Source organism: Agelaius phoeniceus, chromosome 1, assembly GCF_051311805.1.
Source record: "Agelaius phoeniceus isolate bAgePho1 chromosome 1, bAgePho1.hap1, whole genome shotgun sequence".
Classification (NCBI taxonomy): domain Eukaryota; kingdom Metazoa; phylum Chordata; class Aves; order Passeriformes; family Icteridae; genus Agelaius; species Agelaius phoeniceus.
In genome coordinates this window covers 6,901,408-6,916,732 of record NC_135265.1, presented here as the reverse complement: position 1 = coordinate 6,916,732, position 15,325 = coordinate 6,901,408, and the positions used below count along the sequence as shown (strand labels likewise).

The following is a 15,325-nucleotide window of genomic DNA, read 5'->3' as shown; positions in this document are numbered from 1 at the left end:
GAGACCCGGGACTGAGTGTTGAAAATGAACTAAAGCAGTAGGAAAGGCAGCACAGGTTTCATTTCATGAAAAGTGACTTTGTTTAAACACAGAGCCACTGCAGAGTTATCTTCAAATCAGCTGGGCTCAAATTAGGGAGCTCTAAAAACAGCTGAGTGACCACATTGTTCTCAGGGTGGGTAATGTCTCTGTCAGGGTGAAGAATGTCAGGGTGTCCATAAACACTTAGGCAGGTCTTGGAAATTGGCTCCTGGATGTGCTGGAGGCCTGTAAGCCCTCGGGTCTCAAGGCCTTGGTGCTGTGGGTGCTGATCCCCTCACAGAATGAGCACTGACTATAATCAATCAGTGGAAATAGAATATATTGTGTCCTTGCAGAAAATCATACTTTGCGGCATTTCTCAAGAGAAACCTGCCCATGTTCTTGTCAGAGGACTGAAAGTTTCCTGAGAACACTGAAAGCTTAATTTCTGAGAACTGAGGGTGCAGAATCAATGGTGTGTTTCTTTGGGATTTGTTAAATCCCAAAAATTAGCAACTCAACAATCATTCTCCACTTCACTTTTTAGATCCTGACCTGTTTGTATAAACAGTCAAAGACAAAAGCTTTCTCAGTGCTGGGTTCTGGTTCCCATGTCCTCAGGAATTTGTTTTAAAACCAAGTGCAATAGTTTTTATTTTTTTGATCACTGTAATTCTCTCCCAATGGTTGTGTAGGTGTGTGGGATAAAATCCTGGAGCCCGTTGCTTCTGTTAGGAAAGAATCTGAGATGCTGCAGCTGTTCCCCGGCTATCTGAAGGGTGAAGACCTCTTTGGTTTGACAGTCTCTGCAGTGGCCAGGATTGCAGAATCGGTGAGTTCACCGCCCCACTTCTTGCTGGATCATCCCACTCGCTGGATAGACACATGAGAAGGGGACCAGAAAGAAGTGTGGAAAAGTAAACATTTTGTTGCACATGTAATTAAACATGTAATTATTTGTATTTTTTTTTCTTTCTCTCTGTTTTTTTTTTGCAGCTGCCAGGGGTTGAGGCCTGTGAGAACTACACTTTCCGCTATGGCCGAAACCCCTTAATGGAACTTCCTCTTGCCATCAACCCCACGGGCTGTGCCCGTGCCGAGCCTAAAATGAGTACCCATGTCAAGAGGTTTGTGTTAAGGTATTTTGTTTTAATTTCACATAGTACAGCCCAGGGTTTATAGGCTGCTTTAGGGTTATTTGTGCTTTCGTCTGCTGCTTACAAACCCTGTCGTCCTTGGCTGTGAATGTGCATGCCCCAGTCAGAGGAACTGCTTTGTGTCTCCGCTAGCTGGCTTTAAGTGTCTGTATGTCTGAGAGGGTTTTTATTGGGTTTCCTGGCTGTTTTCAGAGAAATCTTCAGTTTTTCTTGTATTCTTTCCTGTTACATGCCCAATCCCTACAGGCCTCACACCTTGAATAGCACCAGCACATCAAAGTCCTTTCAGAGCACAGTCACGGGGGAGCTGAACGCGCCTTACAGCAAACAGTTCGTCCATTCCAAGTCCTCCCAGTACCGCAAGATGAAAACCGAGTGGAAATCCAACGTGTACCTGGCTCGCTCTCGCATTCAGGTCAGCTCCCACTCAGGAAAGGGCAATTGAAAAAATTGCATATGCTTTATTAATCTCTGTTGGACAGCTAAATCTTGTAAATGTCATATCTTATATAGAAATATTTATCCAAGTCCCGGTAAAAATTTGAAACTAAAACTATTGCAAAATTCCTTCCAGTCTCGTTCCAAAATTCGCAGTTTTTACATGGTACATCAATTGCACAGATTTACCTTAAGTAAGATTTGTTTCTAATTACTGTAAATATCTTAAAAATTCCTTTGTTATTGTCACCTAGAAAAAGGATTTTTTAAAGTTCTGGGGTGGTTTGTTGTTTGGCTTTTTTAGCCTATTCCTCAAAACCATAGTAAAACTTAACAAAAATAGAAATAAAACTGTGGAAGCATGAGATGCTCAGGCCAAGCTGATGAAGTGAAACAAGACCAGCAGGAAGAGCTCAGTACTTGTTTGCCTTCATAGGAATATAGAATCCATTGCTTTTTGTCATGCTGCTGGTTTGCCCCACAGTCTGTTTTGGAAAAGCTTTGTCACTAATCCTGTCATGTATGGGCACAGTTGTTTATTTCAGGCTGGACTTCACCATGCCTGGGTTCTTTGCAGGTATCTCTGGTCTAGCAGAACCCACTTTTATTTAAAGTGAATTTATAACCTTTACACATTCAGTGTCAGAGGGGTAAGAGCAGCTTTCTCACCAAAACAGCAGCTGAGTTTTCTGAGATCTGTGTGAGGCTGGATTCTGCACTGGGCTGTTACTGCATCAATTATTTATCAGTGCTGCTTCTGTCTCTCCCCTTTCCACTGCTGGTTTGGGGCACAGTGAGGAACACAGTGTGAGTGTAAAGTTATTAACTCTCAGTGTACTTTCTGTAGGGCCTGGGCTTATATGCTGCTCGAGACATTGAAAAGCACACAATGGTCATTGAATATATTGGGACAATTATCCGGAATGAGGTGGCAAACAGGAAGGAGAAGCTCTATGAGTCTCAGGTAAGGCTGTTTGTTCATTCCCTCTTTCTCCTTCCCCATTCAGACATTCATAGAACAAAACAAATGCTATTCTGCCTGATGAATTCAGGTCCCCTGGTTTGTTTTCTGCTGTGGCATAAATGCAAAATAGGCTTCAAATAAAACCAGAGGAGTCTACAGTGGTTGTTATCAGAGTATTTCAATATTTAATAAATCTTATAGCACCTTGGCCAGGTAGGGAGGACACATCCTCTGTTCCAGAGGACACAGTTCTGGCAGACATGTCAGGACCTCAGTTTTTAATGAAAACTTCTTAAATCTAAAGCCACTTCCTTTGTGTAACTTTGTAACAGTGCCTATGACTGGAAGGCAGTCATGCACCCTGGATGAAAGGCAGTGGGAAGCTCTGGGGGAAAACTGAATTATCCAGAGGTTTGTGTTTATGACCCATGATCCCTCACAAACCCATGGGGACACAGGCAGTATGTGACAGTGCTTTCCCTCGTGAGCCAGTGGGCAGTGCCTGATGTGGAATGCAGAATGGAGCTGGGCCATGTTGTTGCTTCATCCCTGGCAATGCAGTCAAACCTTACCCAGAGTCCTTGTGCCACTTGTGTCTTCCAGAACCGTGGCGTGTACATGTTCCGCATTGACAACGACCACGTCATCGACGCCACCCTGACGGGAGGCCCTGCAAGGTGGGTGGCCCTGGAGGGATCCCTGACCTCCTCCTGGGGCCTGGAGGGATCCCTGACCTCCTCCTGGGGCCCTGGAGGGATCCCTGACCTCCTCCTGGGGCCTGGAGGGATCCCTGACCTCCTCCTGGGGCCTGGAGGGATCCCTGACCTTCTCCTGGGGCATCCCCTGTGTTGGCCTGGGGCTGTTGGAGGCTCTGAGTTTGTGGGGTTTATTCTCTGAGCTGGTACATTCAGTCTTCAAACTGCCCCATTGTCTCTTCCATCAGCTCTTTGCTCATCTTTCAGTTACGTTTCGTGGCAGCTGTGAAGAAAGGAATTTTTTTTGATCCTTGATTTTTTTTGACATTTTCTAGGTAAAGAAACAAGTACAGAGTAATGTAATTGTATGTGGAAAGGCGGTGAGCCCGTGGAGCTAAGGCCATGCTGAGGTTTGGTTCAGATTTGCCTCAAGGGATGGGTTTTCCTAAGAGGTTTCATCTGTCCCACTCTTCTTTCATAGGTACATCAACCACTCGTGTGCGCCCAACTGCGTGGCTGAGGTGGTCACTTTTGAGAGAGGACACAAAATTATCATCAGCTCCAGCAGAAGAATCCAGAAGGGGGAGGAGGTAGGGCAGGCTCTGGCTTTGCACCCCTCTTGCCACGTGCATCCATTCCGTGATTCCTGGCCAGTGGCACAGCTTGTTTGCTCTGGGGAGTGGTGACATTTCCCTTCCCCTTTCCTGTAAAACTCTGCCTGTCCCTTACAGCACAGCCTCTGCCTCTGGGTTTTGCTGTTTAAGCTGTCGTGGCAAATCCCAGCTCTTCCATAACCACTCTTGTGCCTTTCCTTCCAGCTTTGCTATGACTATAAGTTTGATTTTGAAGATGACCAGCACAAGATTCCATGTCACTGTGGAGCTGTAAACTGCCGAAAGTGGATGAACTAGAATGCATTCCTTGCTGTCTTTGAGGGTTGCTTGTCCCTAGGAAGAAGTGATTCACATTTTGATTTTGTCGACGGAAAATTGTTGCCTTTTTGAAGGGGGAAAAAAAAAAATCACTTCTGGAAATACAGATTTCTACACAAGTATTTAAAAAAAAAAAAAAAAAAAGAAAAAAAAGAAAAAATAACCCACCAACCAACAAGCACCAGATGCAAGCCGGCAAAATCTGAAGCTGACTTTCCAGACACGTGGAGGTGAAACTGAGTTAACAGAATGGTCCAGCACTTTTGTTTTTGAGCTCACTAAGGAGAAACTGTTTAACTTGGGCAAAGAACCGCTGGCTGACCTGCAGGAGGGCAGGTGGCCACTATGAATGTAAGACTGAAATCACCAGCGAAAGGGAGAAGTCCAAAGTGCTGGCCACAGCCTTATTTGATAAAGGGGCAGGCCCTCTAATTAAAGAAAAAAATTTTAAATAAAAGTAGACACCACTGAACAAGGAATGTACTGAAACGACTTCCTTAGGGATAGAGCTAAGGGAAAAAATAACTTGCACTAAAATACATTTAAATACTTGATTCCATGAGTCAGTTTATTGTAGTTTTTGATTTCTGTAAAATAAGAGAACCTTTTTGTATTTATTATTGAATAAGTGAATGAAGCTATTTTTAAAAAGAAAGTTAGAAGAAAGCCAAGCTGCTGCTGTTACCTGCAGAACTAACAAAACTCTGTTACTTTGTATAAAAGTGTAAATATTTTGAGAAAAAAAAATACAGTATAAAAATAGTTATTGACCAAATGCTACCAGACTCTGCAGCAGTTCGGGTGCTTATTCTCAAACGTTGATAGGGATGTTACAATATGATCTCATGTACTCACGGACACGCGATTCCCACTTCGGAATAACCAAAATCTCAATTTAAAGAGAGGGGGTTTTGTATGTTTAAAGCAGTCTCAACTGTGGTCTTATGAGAATTTTTTTAAGTAAACCTTAAGCCTGGTAAAGGCAGTGTATATTACAACTCTGACTTTTGTAGATGTTTGGGTAATTTAGATTAATTTTATTTGTATTATATTGTTGCATCCCTATTTCTTAAGTCAGGTTTTTTTGTGCTTACAATTTGTGATAACTGTGAATAACTGCTAAAACCACCCAAAATAGAGGCTGGACATGGTTTTTTTTCTTCAGCAAAAGTAGTCAAGGATTAGGTGACTGTTCAGCCTACAGATTAAATCATGTAAACAGCATAGAATGAGTTGGAGCTTCAGTCTCATGCGATAGCCTTCTTAAAAGGAAAACAAGGAAAAAAATTAGGTGTAATGTGCTTGCAGCTGCAGGACTCTGGCAATAGGATTTTGGAAAATGTAATTTAAAGATGTGTTTGTATGGATTGTTTTTGTTTACATTTCTTTAAAAAAAATAAACACTGTTTTGTGTTTGCTTGTAGAAATTTAATCAGCATTTTGAACCAGGTTAGCTTTTTATTTTGTACTTAAAATTCTGGTACTGACACTTCACAGGCTAAATATAAAAAAAAAATGAAGTTTTTTTTTTTTTTGTGTGCACAATTAAAGTGGACTGTAAACTGTTGGTATATTCAGTAATACAGTTCTGAACTTGTAATGTATATGGCATGATGTATTTTTATCTTACAGAATAAATCAATTGTATATATTTTTCTCTTGATAAATAGCTGTATTAAATTGTTTCTTGAATATTTTTCTTCTCTTGTACAATATTCCAACATCCTACCAGTATTTGTCCTACAGTTTTTTCTGTTCTGTATAATAGTATCTAATGTTGGCAAAAAAAATACAAAAACAACACAAAAAAAAGAATTTTTTGAAGTATACAGAGTGTTATGGGTTTTGGAATTTGTGGAAACAGATTTAGAAGATCAGCATTTACGAATAAAAATATTTTACATCTATAAAGTGCATGCTCCTGTTGTCATTTGAGGTGTCTGGTTTCTGCTTCTTCCAGGATCTGTGTCTGCTTCCACCAAGAAGTATTTTGTCTTCCCCCTTTTCCAGTGCATCCAAAATTTCACAGTGGGTGCCCCGTGCTCATCTCAGCCCATGAGTTGGAACACTGCACACCCTTCCCCAGTCCCCTCCAGAGTGAGCAAAAAGGCCAGAGTGGGGTTAAAGCTCCCCATGCTGACACTGTGACAGTGCTGGACACCAGAAACATTCCCAGCACACTCTCAGAATGGGTCCAGACTAAAGAAAGGTTCCAGACTTACCATGGAGCAGTGGGCAGCAGCCAGGCCAGAGCTGTCCCCTGGTGTTGTTGACATGGTGAACTTTGGCTGCTGCAGGATCTCTGTCCACAGCCACCACCCACTCCAGGAGCCAGGAGAAGGAAGTCACAGGGACTTAAAATCCAGCTCCAGAGTTTCCTTCTTTACAAATAATAAATTCTCAGTGTGACAGCAGCAAGCTGGGGGCTGTGACAGTGCCTGCCCTGGGATGAGGCTTTTCCCTCTGTTCTTCCCATTCACCAGAGCCTCCTCGGTCAGCTGGGAGCAGGCACTCACAGACAGGGCAGAGCTCTGAATTCCTGCTTGCACCGGGCAGCCCAGCTGGGAGCAGGCCCCTGGCCCAGGGCTGGCTTTTCCCAGCAGATCTCTCACCCTCACTCAGGTGCTGGCCTGGCTCTGTGGCTGCACCACATCTGTCTGTGGCCAGGAATGCCCTGCAGGAACAACTGACACCATCCCAAACACCATCACCTCCCTCTGCTCCTGGAAACCAGCTGCTCCCAGTGACAGCAGCCTCCAACTCTCCCCACTGGGAGCAAAATGTCAAAAATTCTCTGTGGCTTCCAACTCAGACTGTAAATAAAGCAAGCAGCTGCCCTCCCTGTTTGATGATTTGTTTGGGTTTCCTGGTTTTTAATTTTTTTAAAAAAAAAAACAACATAAAGGCAACAGAAGAAAAAGCCAAGCAAGGTTTCTGCACAATGTGGCTGCCATCACCAATGTAACAGAGAATTTTGCCCCTGCACACAGCTGGGAGGAGCTGTGCCAGCAGTCAGGGTGAAGCAGAGAGGCATAAGGGAAGATGCAGCCCCTCCTTTCACCCCAGCAAAGACTGGAATTTCCCACACAGCTGCCAGTGAAAGGGCTCACCTGAGCTGACAGCATGATCCAGCCCCAGCCTGCCAGCCCTGCCTGACTGCAGCAGGCACCTGAGAGCTGATGGAAGGCTGCAGGTGCCCCTGAGCAAGGCACAGCACAGGCCCAGCTGACCAAGGGGGCTGAGGTTGGTTTTAGAGGCTTTTCGTGGTAGGAAAGAGCATGACTGGTGTCTTACAGTATTACAATGGGAGTAATTAAGTATCTTGAGTAACTTCAGCCAATTGGTTCTGCTTTTCAAACCCTGGTCCCTCCAGGCTAGTGGAGGAGGCAAAGCAGCTGCCCTGTGGCCAGGCCACTCTTACCTGCTCCTTTGCATCCTCTGCTCTTCTCCTCCCAGGTGCTGGCCCTGGCAGGGGGCTGAAGTCCCAAGCAGAGTCTGGCACAAGCAAATCTCCTCTCTGCAGAAACACGTGGGTCTGTAATTACTCCAGCATTGTCATTATTTTCTTCACACTGCCCAAAAGGTCAGTAAGTGGATGCTGGAGTATTCATGCAGTTGGAGAATGTTTCTGCTGCCCAAGTGGAAGGGCAAGGCTGTCCTGGAACTTCCAAAATCCAACCTGCATGTTCCTAGGGAAGGCCATGGCTGTGGAGTGGGAAACGAGGCCAACAGCAGTGCTAAGAAAAAATGTACTGGGTAAGAGCAGCTTTTCTCTTCTGCAGGAGCTCCCACACACTGAAGAAGCTGAGGCAGGAAGTCAAAGAAATAGTAAAATAAATGAAAAGAGAAGTGGAGGGAACAAACCAGAAATTATCTGTCAAGCCTTCCAAGATGCAAGGAAGGGAAAAAAGGAGTGAAAACAAGACCTAAATTGTCTGAACATTAATTTCCCTCAGTGTCTAAGTTGGTGCTTTCTGGTCTAACAGCTACAAAGAGTAAGGCCATACAAATTAATAAAAAAAATGATACTTTATTTTAAATGCAGCTACTGTCATGAGTCATCAAAATAGACTTTGCAATAGTTACTTTGTTTTAAATATGAGGTGACGAATGACAGCAAAGAACTTAAACTACATAAAATATCCTAAAATTAAAAGAACTAAATTTAAATATTTCAAATGACAATTATCAGAAGATAAAAGGGAATAAAAATATTTTCCAGAAAAAGTAAAATAATTTTGGCCAGTAATCCCATACTAGAAATGTAAATTATTGAGATACTGCACATGACATAGTCAAGGAGGACTCCTTTCTGTCATTGTCATTTAGAAGATCCACAAAGCTGAAATCTCACCATTTAAATTACATTGCTCTAATGATTTCTCTTACTTAAAACCAGTCCAATAATCCAGGACCATCCAAGGAACTGATGATAAATTTCACTCCTTGGTGCAGTGGGGCTGCTGCTCTCATGTGTGACCAGGGGCCTGGACCTTCCCACGCTCAGCTCCTCGGGGCAGGGCATTTCCAGCAGGTCCTTCCACGGTTGTGCCAGGTGTAGCGGCCAAGGGCTGCACACAAACCCCTCCAGAATGACTTCAGATCGCGGCTGAAGGGGAACCAGGCTCAGCTGAACTCTCCTCAGCCACCTCCTGGCTGTGTCAGCTCTCAAAGTGCCACTGCTGAGGAAGGGACCCGTCGCAGATGGCCACGGTCACGTAGCCCTTGTGGCTCAGGGGATCCACCACCTTCAGGCACTGCCCCACCGAGACCTGGTACAGGCGGTTGTTTTTCTAGAGCAGACAAAGACAGATGGGATTTATTTCCTGAAACTTCTGTTCTCCATTGTCAGACTGGAGCTGGAAATGATGCCCAAGGGGACGGGGTGCTCCTTCTGACAGATGAGCCTTTCAGCAGCCTCCCTGACACACCAGACCCACAGCAGTGGTGGAGTACAGCACACCCCATAACCACACCCAGACTTGGAAACAAAGGCTCTCACATCCTCACAGGCCCCCAGCTGGGATTTTGTTTATACCACAGTCTTTTAATGAGGAGGAGGGATGATCAAACCCATTCCCCAGCACTCAGCAAAGAGAGAGCCCACAAGGCTGTAGTGGGCACAGACAGGTCATAGAATCCTGAAATGGTTTGGGTTGGGAGGGACCTTAAAGATCATTTAGGTCAAACTCTCCTGCCATGGGCAGGGACACCTTCCACCACATCAGGTTGCTTCAAGCCCATACAACCTTGCCATGAACATTTCTAGGGATGGGGCATCCACAGCTTCTCTGAGCAACCTGTTCCAGCACCACACCACCCTCACAGCAAAGAATTTCTTCCTAATATCTAACCTAAACTTGCCCTCTGTCATTTTAAAGCCATTCCCCCTTGTCTTATCACTCCATGCTCTAGCAAAAAGTCCCTCTCCAGCTCTCCTGTAGCCTCCTTAGGCACTGCAAGGATACTTTAAGGCCTCCCTGGAGCCCTCTCTTCTCCAGGCTGCACAGAGGTCCCTGTTTTGTATCTGGCCATGCATTAGCAGTGCCCCTGCCCTCAGCACCCACACGCTGGGGAGCTGCCACACGTCGTGCCAGGCCTCGTGCTTGCTGGGTGCCCACAGCCAGGGCAAGGCCAAACCCCAGCCAAGAGTGACAAGGAAACAGATCCTATCCTTTTATTACCTTTAGAGGACTGTGCCATCTCTACTGCCAGCCTCTAGCAGCTGCCTGGAAAGGGCTCAGCCCCAGCAGCTCCCATGGGCAGCCACCTCCTGCTCTCCTGCACAGCAGATCCACGAGAACAGCCCTGCCAGGCTCTGCCACTGCCTGTGCCCACAACCAGACATCCAGTGAAGCAGGAGGACATGGTAAGAAAACAAAACACTCCTCCAAAATCTCCCCCCAGTCCAAGTCTTGTACCACAACTGGCAGTGCACAGTTAGTATTTCCTGTATCAATGACTCACTCAATGGAGTTCCCCTGGTTCCAAAAGGTTTGATATCTAAAGGGCCCATATTCCTCATGGGAAAGGTGCCCCACACCTTCCATTTGCCTTTCCATGCCCCTCTGAGCCTTCTTCAGCCCTAATTCAGCCTTTCTGAGAGGAGGGGACCTGCACATGCAGCACAAACAAACTGCCATGGTGGGCTGACATTTCCCTGCTTCAGTTTCTATCCCCTTCCTAATCAATCCTAGTGTTTGAGTCACTTTCTTTCCTTGTGGATCACTGATGAGCACCAATGTGCCCCTGTTACAGACCCACCTCCCACAGCCACCGTGGCCATGGCCAGCTCAAAGCCCAGTGTCACACATGAAGTGCAGATTGTCCAGCCCTGCCACAGGCATCACCAGCAGCCACATGCACCCAACCCCAGTGGCATTCCCCCACTCCTGTACATCCCTGCCTGCTGACACCAGCTGCAGAACCTTCAATAACCTCTGCTCAGCACAACTGCTCAGCCCACTGTTCCCACTGTCCCTGGGGGCTGTGGCAGTGCTGGTGCCAGTGTCAGACACACACACACAGCCCTGGCTCACACAGTATCTGCCTGTACCTCCACACCACCCTGGGCTGCAACAGGGCTTGTGGGACTCCCCTTGGCAACTCCAGCTGCCCACCAGCAGCACGGTAGGAACCTGAGACAGGCTGTGCAGAGCTGTGCTGGAAGCACCACTGGCAACTGCCCTGGTACATCTGAGGTTTAGGCACACTTAAATTCAGCCCTGATGTCCTGTTAGTGCTACTGTGTCACTGTGATATTTTATGAAAAATATTTTTGCCAGGATTTTTCTCCTGAGAAGCTGAGAAGCCTCAGAAAAGAAATGTAAACAGTAATTATCTGATTGCTTGGAATGTGGTCTGGAGGTTGCTTACCAACAGGTGCATCTTTGATTGGTTCCATGTGAATTGTTTTTACTTAATGACCAATCCAAGTCCAGCTGTGTCAGACTCTCTGGTCAGCCACAAGATTTTATTATCATTCTTTGCTAGCCTTCTGATGTCTCCTTTTCTCTTTCTTTAGTATAGATTTAGTATATAATTTTCTTTTAATGTAATATAATATCACAAAATAATAAATCAGCCTTCTGAGAACTTGGGAGTCAATTCTCATCTCTCACCTCATCCTGGGACCCACAACAACACTGCAACAATTCATAACCACACCCCTGTCCCTGACTGAGACACTGACTACAAGCAATGTGCCCATGGCAGCCTCTGCCCTCACCCCAAACGTCCACTGCTGGGAGCCCCCGGAGCCGTGGCACTTCATCAGCCGCGGGGGATCCGACGAGCGAGTCTCAGAAACATCCAGGCACAGCAGATTATTCAAAATCAGCTCATGATCCTCATTGTAAATCCAGACCTGCAAGAGAAGATAGAAAGACATTTATTGCAATGTTTCAGGGCAGTTTCATTGAGTCTTCTGTTCACCTACAGAGGAGATGCTTCAACACCTGGATGCCAGAGATGGGCCTTGCAGGGAGTGGTGAGAACTGAATGCAGCCCCTTCCCTGGGCCCACCTGCATGAAGCAGGAATGTGTAGGGGGATAGAACATAAGTAAATCAAGGTAGTACAGAATGTAATCTTACCCCCCCTAAAGAGTTTCAGCTGAGCCAATTAATAACTATGAGGAGCAGGCCTGATTTTAACAGGCCACAGCTGTAGCCAATAATTAGAGTGTTATAAAAGAGTGGATTGGTTGGCTGAGGGAAACTGGGGTCAGTTGGCTGCTGTGAGAACAAGGAAGAGTCAGTGCCTGGAGGAGCTGCCTACAAGAAACATCAAGGAGGTACAAAACTCTGGCAATGTGGAACCCTTGCAATGTACTGACAATAGAACTTCTGCAATATAATGACAACAGGAATGCACTGGTTCATATTTGCAGCTTCAACTGCAATTTGGCTCCTGAATTTACATGGCAGAAGAGTTTCTCTGTGATCACACTGAAAAAACCAACTGTCAGCTCCAACAAGCAACAAGGACACACTGAAGCTGCCTCTTGTCTGTCCTCTCCCACATGCTGCTTGAACAGAGCAGGTATTTTTATTCTTGGTACCAGAAATGTGTCAGGCACCTTCAGTTGCTGCCATTCATGCCCAAACCCTGCTGGCTCTCAGCAAGGCACATCTGGCACAGCTGGGCATTCAGGGAAGCAGGAACAGCTGCAGGAGCTGCTGGCTCTCCCTCCCTTGGCCAAGATCACATCTGTGGAAGACCTGGAGCTCTCATAACCAACAGGAGAGTCTGAATCCCAAGCTAGAAAGCAAAGCAATCAAGGAACTTGGGGGTTTTCACCTCAAAATATCCTGGGTTACAGAGGGGTAGAGAAAAGAGAAGTCAATGGAAAGTGAAGCCCTGCAGTGCAGGGAAGATCCTGGGAGCACCCAGTGACAGCTATTGCCAATCCTCAGTGCAGCCCTGGCACTCACAGGGCAGCTGGACAGCACTCCCCAGCCTCTGGGGCTGCTGAGCAAGGCAATTCCCTCCCCCTGACATGAGAGCCTGTGAACAAGAGGAGCAGAGCCCCTCAACCCTGTCCCTGAAGTACCTACAGACACACAAAATTCATGTGGTATGCTCCTGTTCCAGCCCTGTTCCCATTTCTCAGCTCAGTGCTGCCCTTGCCATGCCCACTCTGTAATTTATTTTTTTCCATGAAGTCTGCATGAGTTTCACAGTCAGAATATGGCATATCAAACTCTAGGCAGAAAAGTCAGGCACATAAATTTTGCTTTGTCTCTTTTTTTGGCCTATGAAACTAAAAGCAGCCTTCTGGGGGGTGCTGGGATTTGGGACACAGCCTCAGTTGGACAGCATGACTGGAAAGCACACAGTTCATTATCACAGTGACTATTATAACACAAGAAAGGCCTCCTTGGAAGAAGTGCAGGGATCACATTAAAATTTGCCCCAACCTCAGGCATTTTGTGCCTTCTAAAATAATCTTTTCTGTTTAAAGCCTGCCATGAAAAAGAAAGCATGGCAAGATTAAAGAGGGAGGAGAGAATGGAGAAATGGCAGGACTTGCCAGAGAGAATTACTATGGAAAGAACAATGATGGAGCCAAGTCCAAACAAGAGATGAACTGGGAGGAATGGAGAGAGAAGATGCAGTGACACAGGGAACAGATCTTCAGTCAAAAGCTGAGTGATGGCAAAGAACACAAGGCAGTGGTTAAACCCAGTGTGATGCTTCACCAGAAAGGCTTACACAAGACAGCCAAAATTAATTTCAAACTAATTATGTGTTTAGTGTAGAAAACAAAGGAAAGGGGGAAAATAGGCCCAAATTCGGTTCCAAATCCAGATTAGAGTATCACTATGAATTTGCAGATTATTAACAGATTCAAGCACCAGGAAAGCAAAGCCACCCCATGAGGTTTCTTTGTTACACAATTGCAAGCCTTAGCATGCTCCAGAAATTATTAACTAATTTTCTGCTGAAGACTGAAAGGATAATGTTCAGCTCTTGCTGCCAAAGGCTGTCAGGAGCAACAGCCCCATATAGCAAAGGCAGCACAGTATCTAAAGCCTGTAAGCAGAAAGGTGCCCTCCCAGGATTTGTCTCATTTCTGAGAGCTCTCTTCTTTTATCCTCCTCTGTATTTTCTTAAAATAATAAAAAAAAACAAAAACAAAAAAAACGCCCAAAAAACAAAAAACAAAACCACCCCAAACACAACAATTAAAAAATCTAATCTATTTAAAAAAAAAGAGGCAACAGAGGTGCAGGATATTTTCAACCTGCATGCACTTCCTAACTAGCAGAGTTACTGTGAAGACTTTGGTTTCTAAAACTGGGATTGTGTCCAGCCCCCAGAATTATCCCAGACTGTTTCTATTACAGTTAATGGAGCATCCTAGTTTTCATTATAACTTATAGATATAATTTTAAATATATTTTCTAGATACAAAACCCACTTCCCCTATTATTTTCTTTCTATAGCAAAAATATGAACTGAATGTCAGTCATGTCAAGCCTGAGAAACTAGGACAGTGTGATGTGCCTGACTAATTTTCAACTTTACTTAATGATGACCATCTAAGTCAACTACAATGAAAAGGATTGCCCATAATGCTGATGCAATTGAAAGCTACAGAATACCTGTTACTGCTTTTAAATCCAAGTTAAATGAGAATTTGAAATTCCTTAGCAGCCATGAAGGCTAGAGAAAACAAAGCAAGCATAAACCAAAGGTAAAACAGAACTGCTTTAAAGGCCAGTCCCATGACTTTAGAGAGGCTGCTCAACTCTGACATGCATTCACCAGACCAAACACAGGCTTTTTTCCTAGGACAAAGGCATAAACCAGATAATTCTAGGGCAAAACCAGCTGAAAATGCCAACAAGCTGAGTGAAAGTACAGTTAAAAGCTTCCAATAGTCAGGATGTTTCTTGCTATTTTTATAAGAAGCTGCTAAATAAATGTCATCTTTCTCTACACTGTTCTCACATATCTATAGCAAGATTGTTCAAGAGGTTATGACAGCAAGTTGGCTGAAGGCACTCATGGGATTTATTAGGAGAACAAAATAAGTGTAATAGCAGAAAAACAGTGCTGGTTGCCATACTTGGTTGGAGAACAAAATCATTGTGAAAGAAGATAGCACAGCCAGTTTTTTTATGAGAAATAATTGCTAAGTTTACCAATAGTAAACCAGATTCATGAGAAAAGAAGCCAAAGATCAACAATCAGAGCACAGATTTGTCTTTCTCAGCACCAAAGGGATAACTAAAATTTGTTCTCCTGGATTAAAAAAAGGTCAGAAAAAAGTTTTGATGTGGAAAATCAACAGAGTTTTTCCTTCAGGCATGTGGCACTTCATTATGAGAAATATTGCAGCAAGGAGAAGGGAAGCATAACTGTGTGGACATCATGCCCAGGTTCTCTCACCCAAAGGCAGAATGGCTCAGAATTGCAGCTTTGGCACTGCAAATGTGCAATCACTTGGTGGTGATGGTGCCCATCAGTCACTATTACACTCACACAGCCTTTCTATTTACAAGACTTGCTGACTGTCCTACAGCTAATGGAATAGAACAAATAGGAAAAACTCCATTCTCATGCCAGCTTTAATTAACCTACCCTCAACACAGGAACTGGTAATTTGGTC

At 44.8% G+C, this 15,325-nt stretch overlaps 2 protein-coding genes across 14 annotated transcripts in view; one reads left to right on the top strand and one right to left on the bottom strand.

The window, feature by feature from the left end:
• Positions 1–6,118, top strand: part of KMT2C (lysine methyltransferase 2C) — a 190,205-nt gene extending 184,087 nt beyond the window's left edge. For 8 of the 9 annotated variants that reach the window (XM_054644553.2, XM_077189555.1, XM_077189707.1 and 5 more), the window contains 7 exons: positions 717–853; positions 1,018–1,160; positions 1,425–1,593; positions 2,464–2,580; positions 3,184–3,257; positions 3,757–3,865; positions 4,094–6,118. In XM_054644553.2, the coding sequence (XP_054500528.2) occupies positions 717–853; positions 1,018–1,160; positions 1,425–1,593; positions 2,464–2,580; positions 3,184–3,257; positions 3,757–3,865; positions 4,094–4,186 (842 nt within the window). In that variant the 3' untranslated portion in view covers positions 4,187–6,118. The remainder of the gene's footprint in view (positions 1–716; positions 854–1,017; positions 1,161–1,424; positions 1,594–2,463; positions 2,581–3,183; positions 3,258–3,756; positions 3,866–4,093) is intronic. The other variant, XM_077189402.1, reaches the window with a different exon arrangement.
• Positions 6,119–8,217: 2,099 nt separating this feature from the next.
• GALNT11 (polypeptide N-acetylgalactosaminyltransferase 11) overlaps positions 8,218–15,325 on the bottom strand; it is a 45,974-nt gene continuing 38,866 nt past the window's right edge. For all 5 annotated transcript variants that reach the window (XM_054633449.2, XM_077189836.1, XM_077189891.1 and 2 more), the window contains 2 exons: positions 11,436–11,573; positions 8,218–9,000 (listed from right to left, as the gene is read on the bottom strand). In XM_054633449.2, the coding sequence (XP_054489424.2) occupies positions 8,869–9,000; positions 11,436–11,573 (270 nt within the window). In that variant the 3' untranslated portion in view covers positions 8,218–8,868. The remainder of the gene's footprint in view (positions 9,001–11,435; positions 11,574–15,325) is intronic.